Consider the following 23,176-nt stretch of genomic DNA (forward strand, 5'->3'; position numbering starts at 1 on the left):
GTAAACAGACATTTCAAGAATCAAATGCAGAATCTAAAGATTTACCCAAAAACAGTTAATAGTAAGATAGCCAATTAGTTATGCCCAAATAACAAATTAAAATTTTAAGTGATAATTTAAACTGTATTTTACTTCAAGAGTATTAATAAACACACCTTCATTTTTTACAGCTAAAACTGAATCAACTACTGAACAGTTTGTGTAGAAACTGTCAAATGGTAACCTAATTTGCTGTGTAAACTTTCACCGAAAACACAGTAAAACATTATTTAAAAAAAATTGAATTAACTACTTTATACTCAAGACATGCATTGAACGCTAATAGCGAGATGATATCCCTCCTTTAAAAATACTGCAAATTTCAAGCTTACTCTTTGCAACTGAATTCAAGAAAAAACATTAACCTCTTTTATTTAAAACAAAATGTTTTGAGCCGTTTTTGATTATATTTTCATGTATTTATTTATAAACACAAACTGTTAAAAATATTAATATTCCCACATCTGTAGCATTTGCCACCCATTTCTAAAGGAATGCTTTAATCCTCTCTAATCTAGTCTAGTCAGGGGAAAAAAAGCAATTTAACACTGATAATGTTCCTGCTCAGAGCTCCATCTGGTTGCTGCTGATAAGGGCATCTGTGTGACAAGGGAATTTTCCACCCTTCAGGCGATTTGCATTGCTCACTGAACTTCTAAAAACCTACCAGCAAGGAAGCAGGGACAAGGATTTCATATTAGTGGACAGAAAGCGAGCGGAGACCAGCATGTGTTCCTTCATCAAGGGAATATAAATGAGATCAATATATTTTGTTTTCACAATCTTCTGTTACCTAATCTGTAGAAAAAAATTAATGGCTATATTCTCTTATAAAAACTAAAATTTCCTAGGTAGTACTTTTAAATGAGCTAACCAGAAACACAAACGATTCTTACAAATGAATGTCTGAACCAGAATGTCAACTTTTATTTCACCAGTTTGCAAAAATATTCATTAAAATATTAATACAATAACAATCCCATTAATTCAACCACAACATAAAGTACTTTAAGAAATGACAAACGTTTCACCAAGAATTTGATTTTAAAGAATACTTGGAAAAAAAGGCACTAAATCTAATTAATTATTTCAGGTCATGGTGAGATCTCCTGCACAACATTCCTTCTAAGTTAAAGAACAAAAACTACCTATCCAAAGTGTTAATACCATACAATGATACCTACCCTTTAAAAAATCAATGTTAGAGGCCCTCACCACCAATCTTATTTGTTTACATCAAATTGGACCATTAACTTGATACTTGCTAGAGTAAAGAACAAATTTTCTAACACAAAAATATTCAAATAAGTTTGGAAGAAAAAAAAGAAGGAAATGTAGGCATTTTGAAAGAATGATGAGAAAGACTGTTTCCCTTATAAAAATAAAGGCCTATCTTGATTATGGGGTCACCATGAGTCAGGGGCCATCTGATGGTGGCTAACAATGACCATGCAGGCCACTGAAATATATCCATAAAAAAACTCCTCCAACTGTGCTGCAATATTTTTTTTTTACATGACCAAAGTCTGCTCCTTCCTTCTATCCTCATTTGGCAACAACTTCTATTTTTAGAGCTATAATTTTAACTAATACACACACACAAATATAATAGTATAGTGGAACTAGCAAGGACTTTACAAAAAGACCTGGGCTCAAGGCCTGAACCTTGAGCTAGTTACTCAGTTTTTCTCAAAGAAAAAAAATTCATCATCCAAACCACAGCCTGGATCATACAAGACTCAGTTAAGTTCTAACTCTTCCAAGAAGCCTTCCTGGAACAGGAAAAAAGCACTTCCATATACTTCATATTTCAATTTGTTTATCTTCTCTTTTCTACATGACATTTTTAAGAAGCAAATTATATAGTTTTATATAGATCGATGTATTTTAGTTTTGTCTCTCCAACTACATTTGCAAATCCCTGGACAGTATTTCAGTTTTCAGTTAGAGCTTCTAAATTCCTCATGGTACCCAGCAAAATGCTCAAAAAATTCTGAGGACCTGACCATCTCTTTGTTTTGATATGTAGCCAATGCTCAGATTCTCTTTAATCCTGCAGTTTATTCTCTTTCTTTTGCTGACTCTTCTATTGCCTTAAACCCAGCAGAGGACAAAAAAGAAGAGGAATACTTGTTTTCTAAAACTTTTTTTTTAAAGGATTCACAATTTGGTATTTTAGCAAGTATTTCTTTTATTTCTACCATAATTACAAAATTCAGACTTATAATAATGCAACTAATGTATAAAGCAAAGTACCTTCACTTTACTGAGCAGTTAACCCAGTAATGATTTAAAGATGTCTCTCCATCTACACCTCAGTTATTCATGTTTCATCTTCTTTCGTTTCCATGTTTCTCACTATATACAGGTCAAGTACTACTCATAATACCTCTACACTATATGTAACCTGAGTCCAAAAGTCTTTGGAAAAATCATTTACTGAAATTTGTGTCATTCATTATCTCAATAATGAAATAAATAAACTGGTATTTAAGTGAAGAAAGCTTTCTTCCCCAATATTAACTTCCCATAACTCATTTAAATGACTGATATTTGCTATAGAATGCTTTTTGGAAACACATTAAAGCCTGTATATAGTGATTTTGATTAATTTTAATGCAAACAAAAAGGTAACATTCCAACAGTTTCTCCTCTGCTACCCTCAGAAAATCCTTCAAGCCTTCATCATACAAATAAAATAAAAAACAGAAGTTTACTGTCCTACCCCCCCCCCCAAAAAGCTCTAAAACAATTATTGTATTACCAGCTAGTTACCCATTAGAGATGTTTTGTTCCTAAACATCAAAAAATCTAAGTTCACTAAAGAAGACAAACAAATCTGCTTATTTGGCTAGGAGAAATTCAGCTCTGAAGAACTAGGTTGGCTAGGAGAAATTCAGCTCTGAAGAACTAGGTTGTAGTCCATTCAAATTACTAGTGCCAAATACAAATGAATTTGCAAGTTGTAAGGAATTACACATTTAAAAATCATCATATTTATGCATTTTAATTCAAAAGTTAAATAATTCAAAAGTAAATTTACTGCTAAATATTTTATTTAAATATTGCTAAATTTTAATACCTACCTTTTAGGAAAAAATATTTCTGCTATCATAAATACTTATGAAATAAGGTTATATGTTAGGTATAAAATAAGTATAAAGACCAGGTTTCCTACCTTGAGAAAACTACATCCTATTCAAAATAAAACACACTTTTTACTTCAATTCATGATTTTGTTAATTTTTAAGTCCATTTTTTTTTGTTGTTATTTTGTTTTTAATGACTAAAGTAAAATTTAGAGGAGACATGCAACCTTATTGTGAGAATTTTGAAATGGCCTGAGTAATTCCAGCCAAAAAATAATGAGGTTTTTAAGGATTACATACTTCCACTTTCTAAATCATGTTAGAGTTTGCCATTGGGGGTCAGAGAAGGATGGGGTGTAAAGCATATTTTCTGTTTTTCTACCTACATCCTCAGGAAAGCATTTGACATCTATCTACTTCTCTACAAAATAAAAAAAAATGAAAATGTGTCAATACAAAAAGTCTCCCACTCCCATTGCAGGCTTTATTCTATATATTTAAACCAAGAAACTGTGATCTAAAAATTCACTGAACTAAATTTAAATCGAAGTATTTGATTTACCAAGTATAGTAAAATTCCATATATATATATACTCCCATTCAATCAGGATTTTCTCATAAAGCCAACTGTAATAAGAATCAGAACTCATAAATTCATGAGCTGATGACATAAATGTATACATATTAAAAAGCATAACTGAGTTGGTCTATATTCACCCCAATCTAACTTTATAACTATAATACTGTACAGAAGTTTTGCAAAAATCTGAAACCCTGGCAAGATTAAATTATATTTTGTTTAGTTTTCACATATAGTTTACTGAAAGTATACAATAACTGGTAACTTTCCAGAAATAAAATATTAAATTAACTGCTTTTATCTTCCCTAAAGTATTCTGGAAAAATAACAATCATCTGTTGCTGTTGTGTGCTGTCGAGTTGATTTTGACTCATAGCCACCCTACAGGACAGAGTAGAACTGCCCCACAGAGTTTCCAAGGAGCAGGTGGTGGATTCAAACTGCCAACCTTTTGGTTAGCAGCCTGAGCTCTTAACTAGTTTGTCACCAGGGCTCCAGCAATAATCCAGTAATATGCAAAAACTAGAAAATTATTTCTCAATCCATTAGATCCTTTTACACACACCCATATATAGTATTTGCATTCTCAGACAAAAGACTAATGTTTCTTTATCATGAGCTATCTATCACTTGCTTGCTGCCAATTTTTCCAAGTTTGGCTCTAATTTTCCTAGGTTACAGAGACCACATACACTTCACTTGCTCTTTTGTTACTCTCTTCTCCAGGCATAGGGCAGAGAGAAGGGCCATGACGAACTACATGTATATAAGACCTACAGAAGCTGGACAAAGGAGAGGAAAAAGGATAGTAATTGAAATAAAACTAAACCTCAACTCAAGAGATCGAGTTTTAGTCCTACTGCCAATAATTTGCTGAATGACGTCATCACATTCTCTCTCGAAATCTTACCTATTGCACTGCTACTTGGACAAAATATTATATATGCTTCCAGAGATAACCAGGGATCTACAATTTCAGTGTTGGTCGAATAAGTTTACAAGTCCATAATTGTGCCTGCTTCTCCCGTATTTATTTTTTTATGGTTCTCCATTTTCATTCAATTAAGTTCTCTAAAATCCCTACTTGGAACTATTCCTTAGGTACTGAACACCTGTTCAGTCTATCAGGCTAATCCTTCCTAATCTGAACGAGGAGAAGCATTTACACAGGACTGTTTTCTTGAGCCTCCTGCTAGCTACACATACAGTCTTAGAACATGGTTGATCTCGAGCTTCCTCTACTTTTATCTGGTTTTCTAAACCACTTATAGGATAGTACTAGATCTTTCACTAAGTTAAAACAAATAAACAAAGTAAGTTCTTCACTTCTCACTGTCCCTATTTTCCCATAAATAAAACTTTTTAACATATGACAATGTTTTAGGTCTCAATCTTACCACTTTTTGACAGGACTTGAACAACATCATTCATATATAATACACACATACCTTGAGGGAGATGTCTGTCCCAAAATATTAATATATCTTTATCCACATAACCTTAATAACACTCATAAAATGATCCTGATATTTCATTAAAATAAAAACTCTTCAGGAAATGAAGAAAACCCACACATTTATAGTCCTACTGGAGGTCCTAAAATAGCCATAATTTCAACCAACATTAAATATATTCATTCTTTAAATAAATATAAATGATGATGAATAAAACAAAGATTCATTAAACAACAAAACCAACAACAATAAGTGAATATATACCCACCTAGCAACAGAGTACATAAAGAGAAAATCATTATCTGGTGAGCTTGGGGTCTTGCTATAGTCTCTGTATTTCTTCTGAGTGGTATTTTTGATATCTTTCATTACAGATTCCATTTCTTTACTTAAGTTGGTTTCTGACTATAAAAAAATGCAAATACACAAATAAAATTTATATTCATTTTTTCTAATAATAGTCTAATATTTGAATGTTTATCTTTATCATATGAACACGTTAAGAAATTAAAGTTCAAAAGTCCAAAAAGATGTAACACAGCTATCTACTACACATAGACTGAGCGCACAAAGATAAAACTAATAAAAAAAATTTTCTCTTACTTCGGTGATCTTTTATCATAATTTTATATTGTGGTTGATAACACTATAATCCAACCATTAATTAACCATACAAACTAAGTCAGTGAGTGTCATTAAAACAATATTATACAACAAAGTTCCCAAGTTTATTAAAAAAATCTGACTTTCATTTGAGTTTATCTTTTAAAGAAAATTATCAATTGATCTCTTACTTTAAATGTATCTTAAATACATAATAAATTGGATCTACAAAAGGAAAAAGAAAATCACAAATTTTAAAATTAGTCTTCACTTGAAAAAGAGAATTGCCAGAACATCAATCTTTCTAAGGAGATTTAAACTATGACTTTCTGTTTTAAAAGTCAAATACTGCATAAACCAGGCACAGCTGTCACTTCTCTCAGGGACCATATTCTAAATCTATAATGAAGATGAAACATTTTAAGAACTTAAATCAAATAAATAAATCCTGCTGGATAGGATAAAAGATGGGCTCACTGATTCCAAATGCCACAGTAGGCTGACTTAGGTAATAGTCAATCAATTATACAATATATCTTTCTACTATACACACACACATACTCACACTACACACACACACCTGTGTGTGTGAATACATATTATTAATCCTAATATAGCTAATGGGCAAAAGATTAGATTGTGTTTTATACTGCAAGAAATAATAATGTACCAGGATTGTGGTTTGTTCATTTTGCTTTGTTTTTAAATATTTCAACACTTGAAGAGAGTCTAACTATAACCAAGGCTTACAGGTTTTCATTATCTGGAAGATGTATGTTAAAACTGTAATAATTCAGACAAACTATAGCTTTTGGTAGTAATTTGTCCTATTACTCTCATTTTTGTTTTCGATAACCACAACAGAAGAGAAAAACCTCTAAAAGCAACTTCTACTATGTCAGTAAAGGCCCAGAGTCATTTAGAAACTGAATGGAAATGAATGCGAAAAAGCAGGGCTGAGTTAACCAGGATATATCTGTCTTACACTGATGCTTACTGTGAAAGCTCCCGGCCGTCCCTGTAGCTCCTCTACTTCCTTTATGAGATCTTGTATGCTTTTGTTACTAGGACGGTGCCAAAGGTTATTTTCCATACTGGTTCCAGGATAACAAGGAAGAACACTGTTAGCAAACTGCCTACAGAGAGGACACGTGAATTCTCCTTTGTCCACTGAGAAGCCCTGAAGAACCTGGTCATTCTAAAAGATGAAATAAACATATAGATGTATGATGTACATATTTACAGAAAACAAAAATGATGCCATCACATTTCATAGTAAATTAATGAATCATTAAAAAAAAAAAAAGACATCTCTAAAATATATCATAAGAAATAAACAAAATCTCTCATTTAATTGTTGAGGAGGCTTACCAAATTACTTCTTACATCATAGTAATTACCTAACACTTGCCCTCACCAATGAACTGCTTAAGAATCTCACTTGTCTCTCAGTATGAAACATTCAAACAATGATGTAATCAATCTAAAAGGTAGATTTAAGATAAAGAATACTTTAATAAGCAGGCCACATCAAATTGGGTCACTGTCCTCTCACCCCATTTTCCTGTTTTTACAAACTATGACTACTGGGAAGATTCTTCCAGTGTCCATGTTGTTTGATCTAGGATAGACAGCTTTTGAGAGTAAATTAAGCATAAAAAATGTGATGCATCTTATAACGTTAACTGTTTAACACAACTGGTTGGACTTTATGCAGTATACTGGGTGAGTGTGGCAAAGATTTAGCTAGAATACTCAGAATATTAGAGTACTCGGAAATAAATGTGAGGAGAGGAATTAATTTAGTACCCTTTCTTTCACATTTCTGGTAGTAAGAGGAGAAAAAGCGGAATTTTTAAATTAGAGACACAACGCACGTATGCTTAGAAGCTCTTGTTCAGGAGAGACTGTAATACATGGTAGCTAAGACATGCTAATTGGAGGACTTAACACAGGAATTCAGGCTGCAGCCCTTGTTCCTCTCTTTTGCCTGACACTACCCTATCATTTTTGCTCTCTTAGGCCATTGTTACTATGTAGTTTTAACCACTGTTACTCTTTTCTCAGCAGACTCTCTCTTATTCTGCCACTAAATTAATTCTTTATCTTGAAATATGTTTTTGATGTATTAACACAATACATATCAATGTTATAATATGATCACTATTACCAAACTGACAAAAATAATGAGGAAAAAAAAAAGACTCAGAGAGGAAAATGAGTTTATCTGCCTGTGGTCACAAAGGTTGTTACTGCCAATGCCAAGATAAACTTGCATTTCTTTATTCTTGATTTGGTGCTCATTTCACTATATCTTGCATCTCAAGTACTTTAACTAAAAATTTAACTCTATTTTTTACTTTTTGACATTTTTCCAAGTCCTTAAAAATGTAACACTAAACTATGTCCTTTTAAATCCAACTCTACAAACATTTACTAAATTTCTACTATGTATCAGATGCTGTGCCAGGTGCTAGAGTAAAGAGTTAAGACACATCTTTTCTTCTTAAGGTACTCACAATCTAAAAGCAAACAGAAACAAATAAATGATAATATACTATATAGATTCAACAGAGAAGGCCTCCCAGAGTAAGACTTGTGAGCTAAGTTTTAAAGATACACAAGAAGAGTTTACAAAAGGTTGGGGCAGGGGTCCTGGACACAGAAAAACACTGGGTGATAAACTTCCCTATAGCCTTAATTTCAAAGAATGCTAGGTCCTCTTCCTTGCATAACTGAAATTAGGTTCTTTCCTGACACCTTCACAGAAGGTGTCATCCTCCCACATCCCTCACACTTCAGTATCCTCCTCAGTCTCCAGTGCTGTCTTAAGATCATTACTCCTGAATTCTTCTGTCTTAGTAGCTTATGTTAATTAATGGTGCCACATTGGTTTTTTCCCCCCCTTCCTTTTCAATGTCACTCACTGCCCTCAATCACAGAAGACTTTGGTACCTAGATCAGTTTTCCTTACGACTTCACGTCCTGCTATCATCCTGTGCAACTTCAGTGTCCATGTGGATGACCAGTCTAGTATCTTAGTTCCTCAGCTCCTTAACCTCATCAGCTTCTATAGCTTTGATCCTCACTTTTCTCCAGTACCTGCTACCATGACTAGACCTTTATTCTGTAATCACCCAAAACTGTTACGCACCTAAAAATATTAAATTCAAACACCTTACATTCTAACCACCAACTTCTGTCTCTTTTAGTCCATCATTTTTCTCCCACTTAATAAAGCTTTTCCTACCCTGCTTATACTCCAGGATCATTCACTTCAAAAACTCCATATGTCCCTTCATCATACACACCTGACAAAACCTTCATACGAAATTGTATGCCTTCTCCAATCCTGCACTCAAACTGAGTGTTACTAGAGAAAAACCAAATAACCTTTTATTACAAATTGTTTTCAACATCAGCAGAGCCCTGAATATTGCCTGTCAATATTTCTCCAAGACCCTTGGAAATGATCTCTTACTCACTTTCAATTAAGAGGTTTTTCCAAACCATCTTCATATTTGTCAAATCCCTCCATCAACCACATCTCTTGCCCCCTTTATTCTAGGAGCATAAGGCTACACCTCCTGTCTCAGGGGGAAGAGAGTCATGGCAGCTCCTTCAGCTTCCTGCCTCCTCCTCCCACCCTAATATCTAATTAATAAATCCTATCAGCTCTTTTCCATTCACTTTCTTCCTTCTACACTCTTTGTTCATTCCTCCTTAGGGAGACCTAAGTCATCTCCCCACCATAATGCTGACAACATTATCTACCTAATAGGAGACTCAATGATCATAATCATTTCTCACTTTGGCTTATGTCTACATGCAGTATCTCACCAAGTACAGAAGACCCTTCTCCTAAATATATCTCAAATCCTTAACTTTCTCTCCATCTCCACTGCCATGACCTTAAGCCACCACTATGTCTTTACTGTAACTGTTTATCTTTTGTCTCGCTCAATATACAGTAAGCTCCTGAAGGGAAGTAACTGTGTTTTAGTCATTCTCGTATCCCCAGTATAGGCACTGAATAAATATTTGTTGAATGAATGACTGAATGTGGAAGTATGAAAAATGTATAATGTGCTTAATTAGGTTATTATTGCTGAATTGATGGAAGATAAAACTAGAGAACAAGCAACTCCATTTCATGGAGTGCCCTGAATATCATTCAGAGAAAAGTGAACTTTATCCTTTTGGGACACAGTTCTATCAGCTTTATAAACTGTTTTGTGGTCCATGTAAGGAGTTTGGAAGCCAGAGTAGAATTTTTAAGCCAAAGATCTATGGCATCAGATTTACCGTTTAGAAAGACTAGTGTAGTAAATGACTTATGCTTGAAGCAAGGAGATTAATAAAAAAAAGCAACCATAATGATTAAGGTGAGAGAAGAAGGCGCACACGAAAAAGCAGCAGTGTGACTAGTGAGTGTAAAATATAGCCCATAGAACATGCAGAAGACAGAATCAACAGAATTTGGTAAATGACTGAATGTGAAAGGTGAGCGATAGAAAGAAAAAAAAGACCTCCTCTCCTTCTGAGTTAGGAACTTGGGAATACAGTAGACCATGCTTTTAAGAAGCTGAGCTAAGAATGGAAGGAGAAAGAGAAGACCGAAGCTAAAAATGAATGTAGGGTTAAGGAAAGGAATTTTAAATAGGAAACTTTAGCATCTTTATGAGTTGAGAAGAAAGGACAGAAGAGGCAGAAAAATTGAAGATACATAAGAAAAAGAAGTTAATTATTGACAGATCCAAGCAGTGTTAAGGAGAAAAGAACACTACAGCACAGACAAAAAGAGGATTCCTGAACAGAAGAAAGAATATTTTCTCAAAGAATAGAAAAAGAAAGAGTTGGTAGGAATACAGTCATGTATCAAGGTACAGAGAAACAAGTTAGGAAACTAATGTAATATGTAACAGAAAACCACTGTTTTCTCAGTTATGTAGGAAGAGACAGAATCTGGTGAGAGGAACAGGATCTTTTGGGATTTAGGCAAAGAGGAGTCAAAGGTTTAGAATAGCTGCCGAGGGGAATAGGTCAATGAATTTACAGCCCATGACCTTCATCTAAACTACTATATTGGAGACCATTAATTTGTTGTAGTGGTACCAGTTCACACAGCTGTATGATTTTTTCTAGCAGGGCTAGATGCCTGAATCTAAGATAAAAAGAGGCAGACTAAATGATGGCAATGGAAGAATGGGTGTAGAAGAATAAAGTGAGGCTAGGAAAGAGATAATGCACTACAAAAAACACAAAGTGGCAAGGAAGAGATCTCAATAAAGTCTGAGACAAGACACACTAATGACAGTCATGTAATAAGATGATACGAAGGGATGTTAAAGCTTAGTACTTCAGAGCTAGAGTAGAACAGAATAATAAAGGCCAAGTTTAAACTGCAGTCATGGAAGTAAGTTGCTAAAAAGAAGTCAAAAAAAAAAAAAAGAAAGAAAAAAAATCCCCAAAGAGGTCACGGAACTGTGACCTGTTATTGGCAGAACAGTTCAAATGGCCATCGAAATCACCCAAGAGGATGAGCTGGAGTACATAAACTGCAAAAAGGATTTAATATCTGGATAAATACATAAACCTTTAAAATTTTTTTCTAATCAACTTACCCGTAACGATTCCATGTAAGATTTATGACAATCTATATGTAATGTGTGGCCACAGGTTTGTACATAAACACCTCCTTCCCAACCAATTGATACGGCCAAGAGACAGGAACTCTTAAAAAAACAGACAAAATGTTAAATATGTTCAAACATATTTAAATATATTCACATGAACTTCTGTGATTTTATATTTTTGTACTAACATGGAGTTCATATTTTTGTGATATAAAGAAACACCCAACTAGACAGCCCTAAGGTAATATTTTTAAAATTGTTAATAGCATAAAGCTTCAGCTCCTAAATATCTGTTCTCATAATGAAAAAGAATAAATAGTATGAATTAATCCTTTTCCCACCCCATAAAATATAAGCTCTTGATATACCATGCTTCAGTATGAACTGCAGGGCTCCTGATTATTTTACCTGTTCTATAACACTTGGAAACCCTGGTGGCATAGTGGTTGAGTTCGGCTGCTAACCAAAAGGTCGGCAGTCCGAATCCACCAGGTGCTCCTTGGAAACCCTCTGGGGCAGTTCTACTCTGTCCATTAGGGTTGCTATGCGTCAGAATCGACTCGACGGCAATAGGTTTTTTTTTTTTTTTTTAATACAGTACTTAATAGGAGCCCTGCTAGTGCAGTGATTAAGAGCTCAACTGCTAACCAAAAGGTCATCAGTTCAAACCCACCAGCCAATCCACAGGAGAAAGATGTGGCAGTCTGCTTCTGCAAAGATTTACGGAAACTCTGTAGGGCAGTTCTACTCTGTCCTGTAGGATTGCTATGAGTCAGAATTAACTCAGTGGCAGTAGGTTTGGGTTTGGTTATATGGTACTTAAAAGAGCCTTCGTGGTGCAGCAGCTAAGTGCTCACTGCTAACTGAAAAGTTGGCAGTTCGAATCCACCAGCAGCTCCACAGGAGAAGTGATCTGGCAATCTGCTCCTGTAAAGGTCACAGCCTAGGAAACCCTATGGAGCAGTTCTACTCTGTCATATAGGGTCACAACAACATACAGTACTTAATCCTTCTGTGACATTTGATATTAACAACTTTTTGAATTAATTAACTTCTTGAAATTCCTATTTCCCTCTGGCTTCCATAATACTACCATCTCTTGGTGTTGCTCCTATTTACTTAAATGTCTTTCCTAAACCTCAAGACTCTTATTTTTTCACTTGCCCCTTCAATGTTTGTGTTCCTCAAGATTCTACTCGTAGTGCTGCTCTTGTCTCATTATAACTATCCTCCCAGTGATTTCAACAACCTTGCGAAACTAGATCTTTTGCCTGAGTGTTAGATGCAAATACTCAACTGCCAACTAGAAGTTTTCAGTTTGATGCCCCTCATATAACATAAAATGAATACATCAAAATCTTAACTTGTCATTTTCTTCATGAACCTTTCTCTCTCTCTTTCTCTTGGTTTTTTAAAAACTCTGCAATCCATTTAGTTACCAACTTGAAACCAGAGTCATTCTACATCACACCTCAATATTAGTTCCCAAACCATACTGAGTCTAGTTCCTAGATAACATAGTTTTGGCCTCTCCATTCCCACTATTATATTCAATTCTTCATTATTTTGGGGGAGAAGAGGGAGGGTTTAAGCAATTTCTTAACTGGTCTCCTTGACACCAATTTCTTCTCTCCATGATGCATCTTTACACATCATCTTAAAGTGCAAATACGGCCAAAGGAATAACCCCAAAACATGCCTTAATATTTACAAAGGTTTAACATACAATTAAAAAAAGGGACCCAGATTATATACACAAACTACATACCTTTTTGTATTTGTTTTAAAAGTTAACTGCTTTCATCTACTCTTTCTCTACATCTCCAACTTCTCTGTCAATTCTTTCTTTTAACCTATAAATAGGCTTAAGATTTTTGCTTTTAAAATATCTTCCTTTGAATTTTCATCATTTGGCCTCTGTCACACAGCATTAGAACCTGAACTTTAGTTCACCCTCTAGGCTCTGTAGTAAGTCTCTGTAGGAAGTAGATGGCCAGGCTAGGGTGTGACATCAGGTCTAACATGAGTGGCAGCAGATAATGAAAAGATTCGAGAGCCATCAGATCTGTGTGTTCTGATAAGCTTAACTAAGTTAACCTTGACATTTTTTAATAGACTTTATTTTTTAGAGCAGTTTTAGGTTTACAGAAAATTTGTGCAGAAAGCAGAATTCCCATATATCCCCTCCAATGCACATTATTTCTCCTATTAATACCTTGCATTCCTGTGATACATGTTACAATTGACGGACCAATATTGATACATTATTATTAGCTAAAGTTCATATTTTACATTATTAGCTTTTAAATTTTATTTAGCTGTAAAGAAATTTTATACATTATAATGTAAGATGACAAAATAATCTTTAAATGATAGTAAACAAAGGTCCAATATTAAACTAAGACTCTTCATGAGTATACGAATGTTGAAAGTATTATACAACACAAAATGCCTTCCCAGCAGATGTAAAGATATACAGCAGCACAAATCAAATACTCACAGCAGGTGAACAGGCTTCTACTGTTATAAATCAGAAAAACAACAGGAGGCCTGCTCATCTCTGTTGTATGTTTTGGAGTTGCTTGAAGTAGAAGCAGATTTTGGTGTTAGATCATTTTTGAATGGTTGGTAGTCAGTTAATGAACAAGATGCTCTCTTTAGCACTATACTATAAAAAATGTAATTAATCTTACTTTTTAATAAAAGCAGTTAGCTTTTCAAACTGAAAATAATAAGTCATTTGTCTATATAATTTTAATTTACTGTTAGATGTCTTATTTGAGCCTATGTAGAGCCAAGACAATACAGGAAAAATCTAGTAATACAAGACTAACATTTTTGGGAACTTCAGCTATGTACCCTCCACTATGCTAGGCACCTAACATTTAATCTTCACAGCCTCCTTGCTTATTAAAACCTTATAAGTAGGTGGTGTTATCCCTTTTTACAGAAGAAAGAAGTTTTTCAAGGTTACTTAGCCGTAAGTGGTAGAGCTCAAGTTCAGACCTAAATCTGACTCCCAAACCTAGGCTCCTTCCCTTTACTGTTTTTCTCTCTCTCTAAGTAAAACACTTCCAGTTTCTGTAGTAAATGTACTGTCTTACATGACTAAAATTGTACATGTTAACAGTGTAAAATGCATGCATTTGATCTGAAGGGAGCAGAAATCTATACAGCTTAGTTCTATAATCAGTATCCATACCCACTGATAATCACTATTCTGCTCTGCATGGTCTGTACTGGCTACATAAACCCCGGTACTCTTAAAAAAAAAAAAAAAAAAAAAACCTGTTGCCATGGAGTCGATTCCAACTCATAGCTATGGCTATGAGTGTGGTACTCTACAATAGAGAAATTCAGTAAGAACTTCACTGAGCATCTACGGCACACAAAGCATGTGCTAGCCCCTGAAGGGATGTAAAACCAATACCAAAAATAGCAATAGAGATCCAAGTTTCACTTCAGAGCCTTTAAAGACTCTTTTCTAGAGGTGAATACCTATTCTGGCTACAAGAAAGAGATATCCTACCTTTTCTCTCCTTTATTAGATTTTCTCTCCCCTCAAAATTATGATGCTCTTAGGTCTAGGTTATACTCTGGTGCAATCAAATTATTTTTCTTTTCTAATTTGATTTTGAAATTCATCTTAACCCATTCCCTCTAAAGTGACTTCAAAATGATAAAATCAAAACCAAGATTATGGAAAGAAAATAAAATCTAAAAGTGGCAGCAAATTTTCTTCAAAAGCAAAACTCAGCATAATTACATCATTTTCTTCAAAATAAAAATACTGGCCTCTCTGATTAATAATGTAATATATGTACCCTATAAAATATTAAAAGAAGCAAGAAGGCATAAAGTGTGTGTATGTACATATATATACATATATACAAGCTGCTTTTTACAAATAACCATAATTTTATCTTAAAGCCTCTGGAAAATATATGGAAGCATGGTCCTCATTACCTAACCCTGAATGTCTTTTAAGGCCTAACCTGAGCCCTTCTAAATGGGCGAGCCTGAATATCAAAAAACCTACTTTACACTGATATCGACCTTTATTACCTGCAAAATGATCTAAAGGAACTGCATCTCATTTTCACAATCTGGTGGGTTACCATATGAAAACCAAAAAAACCCGAACTCATTGCCGTCGAGTAGATTCCGACTCATAGCTACCCTACAGGACAAGGTAGAACTGCCCCCATACGGGTTCCAAGGAGCACCTGGTAGATTTGAACTGCCAACCTTTTGGTTAGCAGCTGTAGCTCTTAACCGTTATGCCACAAGGGTTTCCCATTATAAATCCCATTTTACAGATAAGGAAATTAAGCCCTGGAGTATTTAAGAGATTAAGCCAAGCCCACACTGCTGAGAAATGCCAAAACTGGACCAAACCCCGGTTTTTCTGGCCAAGGACTCCTTCTACTCTATATGACAGCTCCCTAACTAAGGCCATCAGCCTCTCCAGAAACCCCTCAAGCCAGACCATTATGGAACCAGACTTTGACTCTTATCTTCACTGAGTAAGTTATTGTTTCCAACCATTAAGTATTCTCTCGTCCACCTATCCTTCTAATTTATTCCATTTAAATGAGTGGATTATGGACAAGAAAGAAGTTCTATTTGGAAATCTATCCAGTCAGTTCATACAGCTAACTTAATATAATGCCTTACTTTATATTTTAAGTATTTTCAATATGTTAAGCTATTATCTATCAGATGTTTATCTAATCCAAGAAACAGCCAACACAAAAATCAGTAGCGGTTAAAGAAAACCCCATTTGATACTATCACAAGTAGTACAGAAGCTCTACAAATAAGAAAACACTACTGCCGCTACTGAATAGTTTATCTTCCAAGCCTTGAGACACCTATGAGTGCTTGAGTATCTAAGTGCAAAAGGCTGGCATAAACCCACAAAGTTCACAACAAGGAGACACAGAAGATGTGAATCAAATCTGTTTCTACTTAACATCTTAAAAGCATCATAATGATATTTATCTTTAAATGAAAGTAAAAGGAAGCAAAAAATCTTTATAATATTCATACCACACCTAACAGTTTTTACCGAGCTAAAGCTTATCATTCCATTGAATTCATATACTCCAAAAAAAAAAAAAAATTTAAAACAAAGATATCACAATTACCTGAAATTTTTATTAGCAGATTTCAAATGTTTTAATTATCTACATGTTAGTTTTTATTTTAAAAACTTCCAGATTTCAAATCAAAACGACATTTTGAGAGAAGAAAAACATATAAAACTCTAATCAGAGGGAAACAACCACCAATTTTTGAGAGAGAAATATTACTCAATGAAAGGGTACTTACATCTTTAAAATAGCGCTGTAATAATGAAAGTCTCACGTCATGAACCGCTGCACATGTATCCCAAGGGTAAATCTGTTCCTCTTCAGTGATCGGCAGCTTTTTTGGGTCAACGCTGTCACGGCACTGCCCTAAAACTACAAAAATACCAGACAAGGGCTCATTAAATAACCAACATGTACACCTGATTCACCAAGAAAAGCTAAATTATTCACCACAAACAAGCTACACTAATTTTTCTATTTTTACAGACCTAAAAAAAGTGGTGCTCTCGTTTTCTGCTACAGAATAAACTTCAAGTATGCCAATATTTACTTTTTAAAATATGAGTATGAATTCATGATGGATGGAAGGAGGGAGGGACGGAGAGAGGGAGGGAGGGATGGATGAATACTTCCCAAATCTGTTCATTGACAATGGCTAGAAGCAATGACTTTCCAGTATCAATAAACTTTTTTTTTTTTTTTTTAAACATACCATTTCTCACTAAAGGGAAGCAGAACTCCTTAGAGAAAGAGCTGATAGCAGGGTTGGGAAAAAGTGCAATGTGAGCCTGGAATTTTGGTTAATGAAGAGCAAGGAAGTGTTTAAACATCAATGGGGCAAGTCATGAACACCTGAAGGAGCTCTGATTGGCCAAATTTGATAAAATTTGAGTATCAAAAAGAATGATGGTGGTAACAGATAACACATTGATTGAATCATAAAAACAATAAAAGAGGCACCTCAGAAAACAGGTCTGGTGACCACCTTCTGAAAAGTCACAGCCTTGAAAAACCCTAGGGAGTACAGTTCTACTCTGCACACAGGAGGTGGAGGTCGCCATGAGTCGGAGTTGACTCGACAGCAACTAACAACAATAACAATGGCAATACTCAAAAAAAGCAGGGGTTGGGAAAGTTTAGCAACAGAGAAGACTGTCAGCCACATAAAAGGAATGAAGGAAATAGAAAATCATCATTTTGCAACCATCAACATAACTGATTCAGGTAAGGAAGAGCAAGTAAAAGTGTAAAGGCGTTAAGTGGATACAGTCTAAACGTATCATTCTATATATTACTTGCTATCCATAAGTTTTCACTCTTTTTTTAAATAAGTATATAACCAACCCACTTGGAGCAAAGGAGGATGAAGAACACCAAAGACACAAGGAAAACGTTAGCCCAAGAGAAAAAAGGGCCACATAAACCACAGGCTCCATCAGCCTGAGACCAGAAGAACTAGATGGTGCCCGGCTACCACCAATGACTGCCCTGACAGGGAACACAACAGAGTCCCTGACAGAGCAGAAGAAAAGTGGGGTGTAGAACTCAAATTCACATAAAAAGACCAGACTTAATGGTCTGACTGAGACTAGAGGAACCCCAGAAGCCATGGCCCCCAGACTCTCTGTTAACCCAGAACTAAAACCATTCCTGAAGCCAACTCTTCAGATAAAGATTAGACTGGACTACAAAACATGAAATAAAACTCGAGAAGACTGTGCTTCTTAGTCAAGTAGATACACAAGACTAAGTGGGCAGCTTCTGTCTGGAGGCAGGATAAGAAGGCAGAAGGGGACAGGAGTTGGTTGAATGGACACAGGAAACCCGGGGTAGAAAGGGGGAACATGCTGTCACATTATAGGAATTACAACTAGGGTCACATAACAATATGTGTATAATTTTTGTATGAGAAATTAACTTGAGCTGTAAACTTTCACCTAAAGCACAATTAAAAAAAAAAAAAAAGGTAAATCACCAGGTGAAGGGTAAGACAGTACACAGTACTGAGGAAACCAGCATGACTTGACCAAGGCAAAGTCAAAGAAGCTTCACAGACATATCCAAAACTCCCATAGGGATTAAGTTACTCCCATAGGGATTAAGCTGAGGGCTGGGGACCATGGTGTCGGGTGATATCTAGCTCAACTGGCATAATATAGTTTATAAGGAAAATGTTCTACATCCTACTTTGATGAGTAGCATCTGGGGTCTTAAAAGCTTGAGAGCAGCCATCTAAGGTAAGTCCACTGGTCCCATCTCGTCTGGAGCAAGGGAGAATGAAGAAAACCAAAGGCACAAGGGAAAGATCGTTAAAAGGATTAATAGACCATAACTATCAGAGCCTCCACCAAACTGAGTCCAGCACAACCAGATGGTGCCCGGCTACCACCAAATGTTCTGACAGGGATCACAATAGAGTGTCCCGAACAGGGCTGGAGAAAAATGTAGAACAAAATTCAAACTCACACAAAAAAAGACCAGACTTACTGGTCTGGCAGAGACTGGAGAAACCTGAGAGGGTGGCTCCTAGAATCCCTTCTAACTCAGTACCGAAGTCACTCCTGAGATTGACCCTTCAGCCAAAGATTAGACAGGCCCATAAAACAAACAATAATACACATAGCTCAACCATGTACATAAGACGAAATGGGCACACCAGCCCAGGGGCAAGGATGAGAAGGCAGGAGGGAACAAGAAAGCTGGACAAATGGAAATGAGGAGGAACTCAAAAGTCGAGAAGGGGAGAGTGTTGACATGTCATGGGGTTGGCAACCAATGTCACAAAATGATATGTATATTGTTTAATGAGAAACTAACTTGCTCTGTAAACCTTCACCTAAAGCACAATTTTAAAAAAAGCAGATCGCCAGGTCTGTCTTCTTAGACTGTCTTAGTCTGGAAGCTCTGCTGAAACCTGTTTACCATGGATGACTCTGCTGATATTTGAAATACTGGTAGCATCGTTTTCAGCAACACAAAGACAAACAAGCCATCAAAGTACAGCAAACTGACAGGCAAGTGGTGGATAGGGTGAATTATGCTGCTGGCGAAGAATACTGAATATACCACGGGCTGCCAGAAGAACAAACAAATCTGTCTGGGAAGAAGTACAGCCAGAATACTCTTTAGAAGTATGGATGACGAGACTTCGTCTCACTTACTTTGGACATGTTATCAAGAGGGATCAGTCCCAGGAGAAGGACAACATGCTTGGTAAAGTAGAGGGTCAGTGAAAAAGAGGAAGACCTTCAACAAGATGGACTGACACAGTGGCTGCGACAATGGACTCAAACATAGCAACAATTGGGGGGATGGCACAGGATTGGTCAACGTTTCATTCTGTTATACACCGGGTTACTATGAGTCAGAACCAACTCAATGGCACCTAACAATATAGATTACCTACCACCTTAACCAAATGATCAACCTTGGCTGGCATCACTGATAATGGGACAAACCGACACTGTGAACCTCCTGATGTGATGCAACGGGAAGGAATATCACCTATGTAGGACCTTGTCAGATGGATCCTGAATGAAAGCAGAGAATACCAGAAAGATGTTACCTATGTTTTATTTACTACACAAAGACATTTGACTTACAGATAACATTACGAAGAATGGGAATTCCAGAACACTTAATTGTGCTCATGTGGAACTTGTACATAGACCAAGAGGGAGACTTCAAAAAGAACAAGGGGATACTGCGTGGTTTAAAATCAGAAAAGGTGTGCATCAAGGATATATCCTTTCACCATACTTACTCAATCTGTATGCTGAGCAAATAATCCAAGAAGCTGAACTGTATGACTAAGAATGCAGCATTGGTATTGGAGGAAGACTCATTAACAATCTGCATTATGCAGATGACACAACCTTGCTTACTCAAAGTGAAGAGGACTTGAAGCACTTACGGATGAAGATGGATTACACCTTCAGTAAGGATTGTATCTCAACATAAAGAAAACAAAACTCCTCACAACTAGACCAATAAGCAACATCATGATAAATGGAGAAAATACTGAGGTTGTTAAGGATTTCAGTTTACTGGGATCCACAATCAACACCCATGGAAGCAGCAGTCAAGAAATCAAACTATGCACCGTATTGAGCAGATCTGCTGCAAAGGACCGCTTTAAAGTGTTCAAAAGCAAAGATGTCCCTCTGAGGACTAAGGTGCACCTGATCCAAGCCATAGTATTTTCAATCGCCTCATACACATGTGAAAGCTGGACAATGAATAAGAAAAACTGAAGAAGAATTGATGCATTTGAACTGTGATGCTTGCAAAGAGTATTGAACATACCATGGACTGCCAGAAGAACAAACAAATCTGTGGGAAGAAGTACAGCCAGAGTGCTCCTTAGAAGTAAGGATGGTGAGGATTCTGTCTCACTTGCTTTGGACATGTTATCAGGAGGGATCAGTCCCTGGAGGAGGACATCATGCTTGGTAAAGTGAGGGTCACCGAAAAAGAGGAAGACCCTCAACAATATGGATTGACACAGTAGCTGTAACAATGGGGTCAAACATAGCAATGACTGTAAGGATACTGTAGGACTAGGCAGCATTTCACTGTTGTACATAGGGTCACTATGAGTCAGAACTGATTCAACAGCATCTAACAACAACAGTATCCTTCCCAAAAATGTTTAATTTGAACCTAATAAGAAAAAAATCACACAAATCCATATTCTGAGACATTCTACAGAACAAATGAGGAAGACTGTCAATATTATAAAACATAAGTTCAAAATGGGGCAGAAGAAACTGTTTCAGATTAAAAGAGACTAACAAGAAATGACAATTATAAATGCCATACATAACCCTTGACTGGATCTTGGATCAAGAAAAAAAAATACCTGCTATAAGAAAAAAACTGTGATGTCTTTATCTGGTTTTGGTTTCAGGGGTCACGCTGACCTCACAGAACGAGTCAGGAAGTGGTCCCTCCTCTTCTATCTTTTGGACAAATCTGAGAAGGATTAGGGTTAATTCTTAAATATTAGGTAGAATCCAACATTGAAGACGTCTAGTCCTGGGTTTTTCTATGTTGAGAGGCTTTTTGATTACTGATTCGATCTCTTATTATAGGTCTGTTCAAATTTACTCTTTCTTCTTGAGTCAGTTTTGGTAGTTTGTTTCTAGGAATTTATCCATTTCATCTAGGTTATCTATTTGTTGGTGTACAACTGTTCATAATATTCTCTTATAATCCCCACTTTCATTTCTGAAAATGGTAATGTACCCACTTTCATTTCTGATGTTAGTAATTTGTGTCTTCTCTTTTATTTTCATCAATCTAGCTAAAGGTCTGTCAATTTTGTTCATCATTTCAACAAATGGACTTTTGGTGTCATTGATTGTATATTTTTCTATTCTCTATTTATTTTCACTTTAATCTTCATTATTTCTTTCATACTACTAGGTTTGGGTTTAGCTTGCTCTTCTTTTTCTAGTTCCTTAAAGTGTAAATTCATTCGTGATCTTTCTTCTTTTTTAATGTAAATTCTACAGCTATAAATTTCCCTCTGAGCACTGTTTCCCCTGGTATATTGTGTTTTCATCCACCTCAAATTATTTTCCAATTTCATTTGTAATTTCTTCTTTGACTCACTGGTTGTTCAAGTGTTTGTTTTTTAATTTCCACATATTATGAATTTTCATCAGTTTTCCTTCTGTTATTGATTTCTAGTTTCATTCCATTGTGGAGATGATATTTTAGATTACCTCAATCTTTTTAGATTTATTGAAACTTGTTTTGTGGCCTGTTTTATGGTCTATGAAGGAGCCCTGGCGGTGCAACGATTAAGTGCTTAGCTGCTAACCTAAAGGTCGGTGGTTTGAACCCATCAGTCACTCTGTAGGAGAAAGAAGTGGCAGTCTGCGCATGTAAAGATTACAGCCTTGGAAACTGTCCTAGGGTGGGTTCTCTAGAGAAGCAAAACCAGTAAAGCATGTGTATATGTACATATACCAAAAAACCAAACCCACTGCCATAGAGTCGATTCCAACTCATAGCTACCCTATAGGACAGAGTAGAGCTGCTCCACAGAGTTTCTAAGGAGCACCTGGCAGATTCAAACTGCTGGACCTCTTGGTTAACAGACGTAGCACTTAACCACTACGCCACCAGGGTTTCCATATGTACATATACATATATATAAATATATACATGTATATATGTGTCTACATATATATATATACTTATACACACACACACACACATATATGCTACAGGGTCACTCTGAGTTGGAATCAACTCAATGGCAACAGGTATGTGTGTATGTATGTGTGTATACATAGAGAGAAAGACACAGATATTTATATCAAGGAAATGGCTTGCAAGATTGTAGAGGCTGGAAAGTTCTAGGTCCGTGGGTCAGGTGTCAGGCTGGAGACTTCTCCTGACTCATGTAGCTGCCACAGCTGATGAATCCAAGATCAGCAGTGCACAAGGCAGGCTGCTGGCTCAACGGGCTGCAGAGGCTACCAAATCCAAGATTAAGAGGTAAGACAGCAAGCTGCTGGCTCACAGGCTGTGGAGGCCGACAAATCCCAAGATAGGCGGGCAATATGGAAAACTGCTGGCTCAAGTCCCAAATATTGGAGGTCAGATGACGACAAGCCAGATGCAGGATCCAGAGCAAGCAAAAGCCAGCAAGCTTTGCCAGGACGTC

The 23,176-nt window shown here is 36.1% G+C and overlaps 1 protein-coding gene across 6 annotated transcripts in view; it reads right to left on the bottom strand.

The window, feature by feature from the left end:
* The window catches only part of UBR3 (ubiquitin protein ligase E3 component n-recognin 3), a 234,014-nt gene that overhangs the window by 59,289 nt on the left and 151,549 nt on the right, over window positions 1-23,176 (bottom strand). For 5 of the 6 annotated variants that reach the window (XR_010322292.1, XM_064287015.1, XM_064287014.1 and 2 more), the window contains exons 26-29: window positions 16,736-16,869; window positions 11,390-11,500; window positions 6,751-6,963; window positions 5,431-5,567 (exon numbers count right to left, since the gene is read on the bottom strand). Coding sequence is in view for 5 of the 6 variants with exons in the window: in XM_064287015.1 (XP_064143085.1) it covers window positions 5,431-5,567; window positions 6,751-6,963; window positions 11,390-11,500; window positions 16,736-16,869 (595 nt within the window). In the remaining variant the exon portion in view is untranslated. The remainder of the gene's footprint in view (window positions 1-5,430; window positions 5,568-6,750; window positions 6,964-11,389; window positions 11,501-16,735; window positions 16,870-23,176) is intronic. The other variant, XM_064287016.1, reaches the window with a different exon arrangement.

Source organism: Loxodonta africana, chromosome 6 (genome assembly GCF_030014295.1).
Source record: "Loxodonta africana isolate mLoxAfr1 chromosome 6, mLoxAfr1.hap2, whole genome shotgun sequence".
NCBI lineage: Eukaryota > Metazoa > Chordata > Mammalia > Proboscidea > Elephantidae > Loxodonta > Loxodonta africana.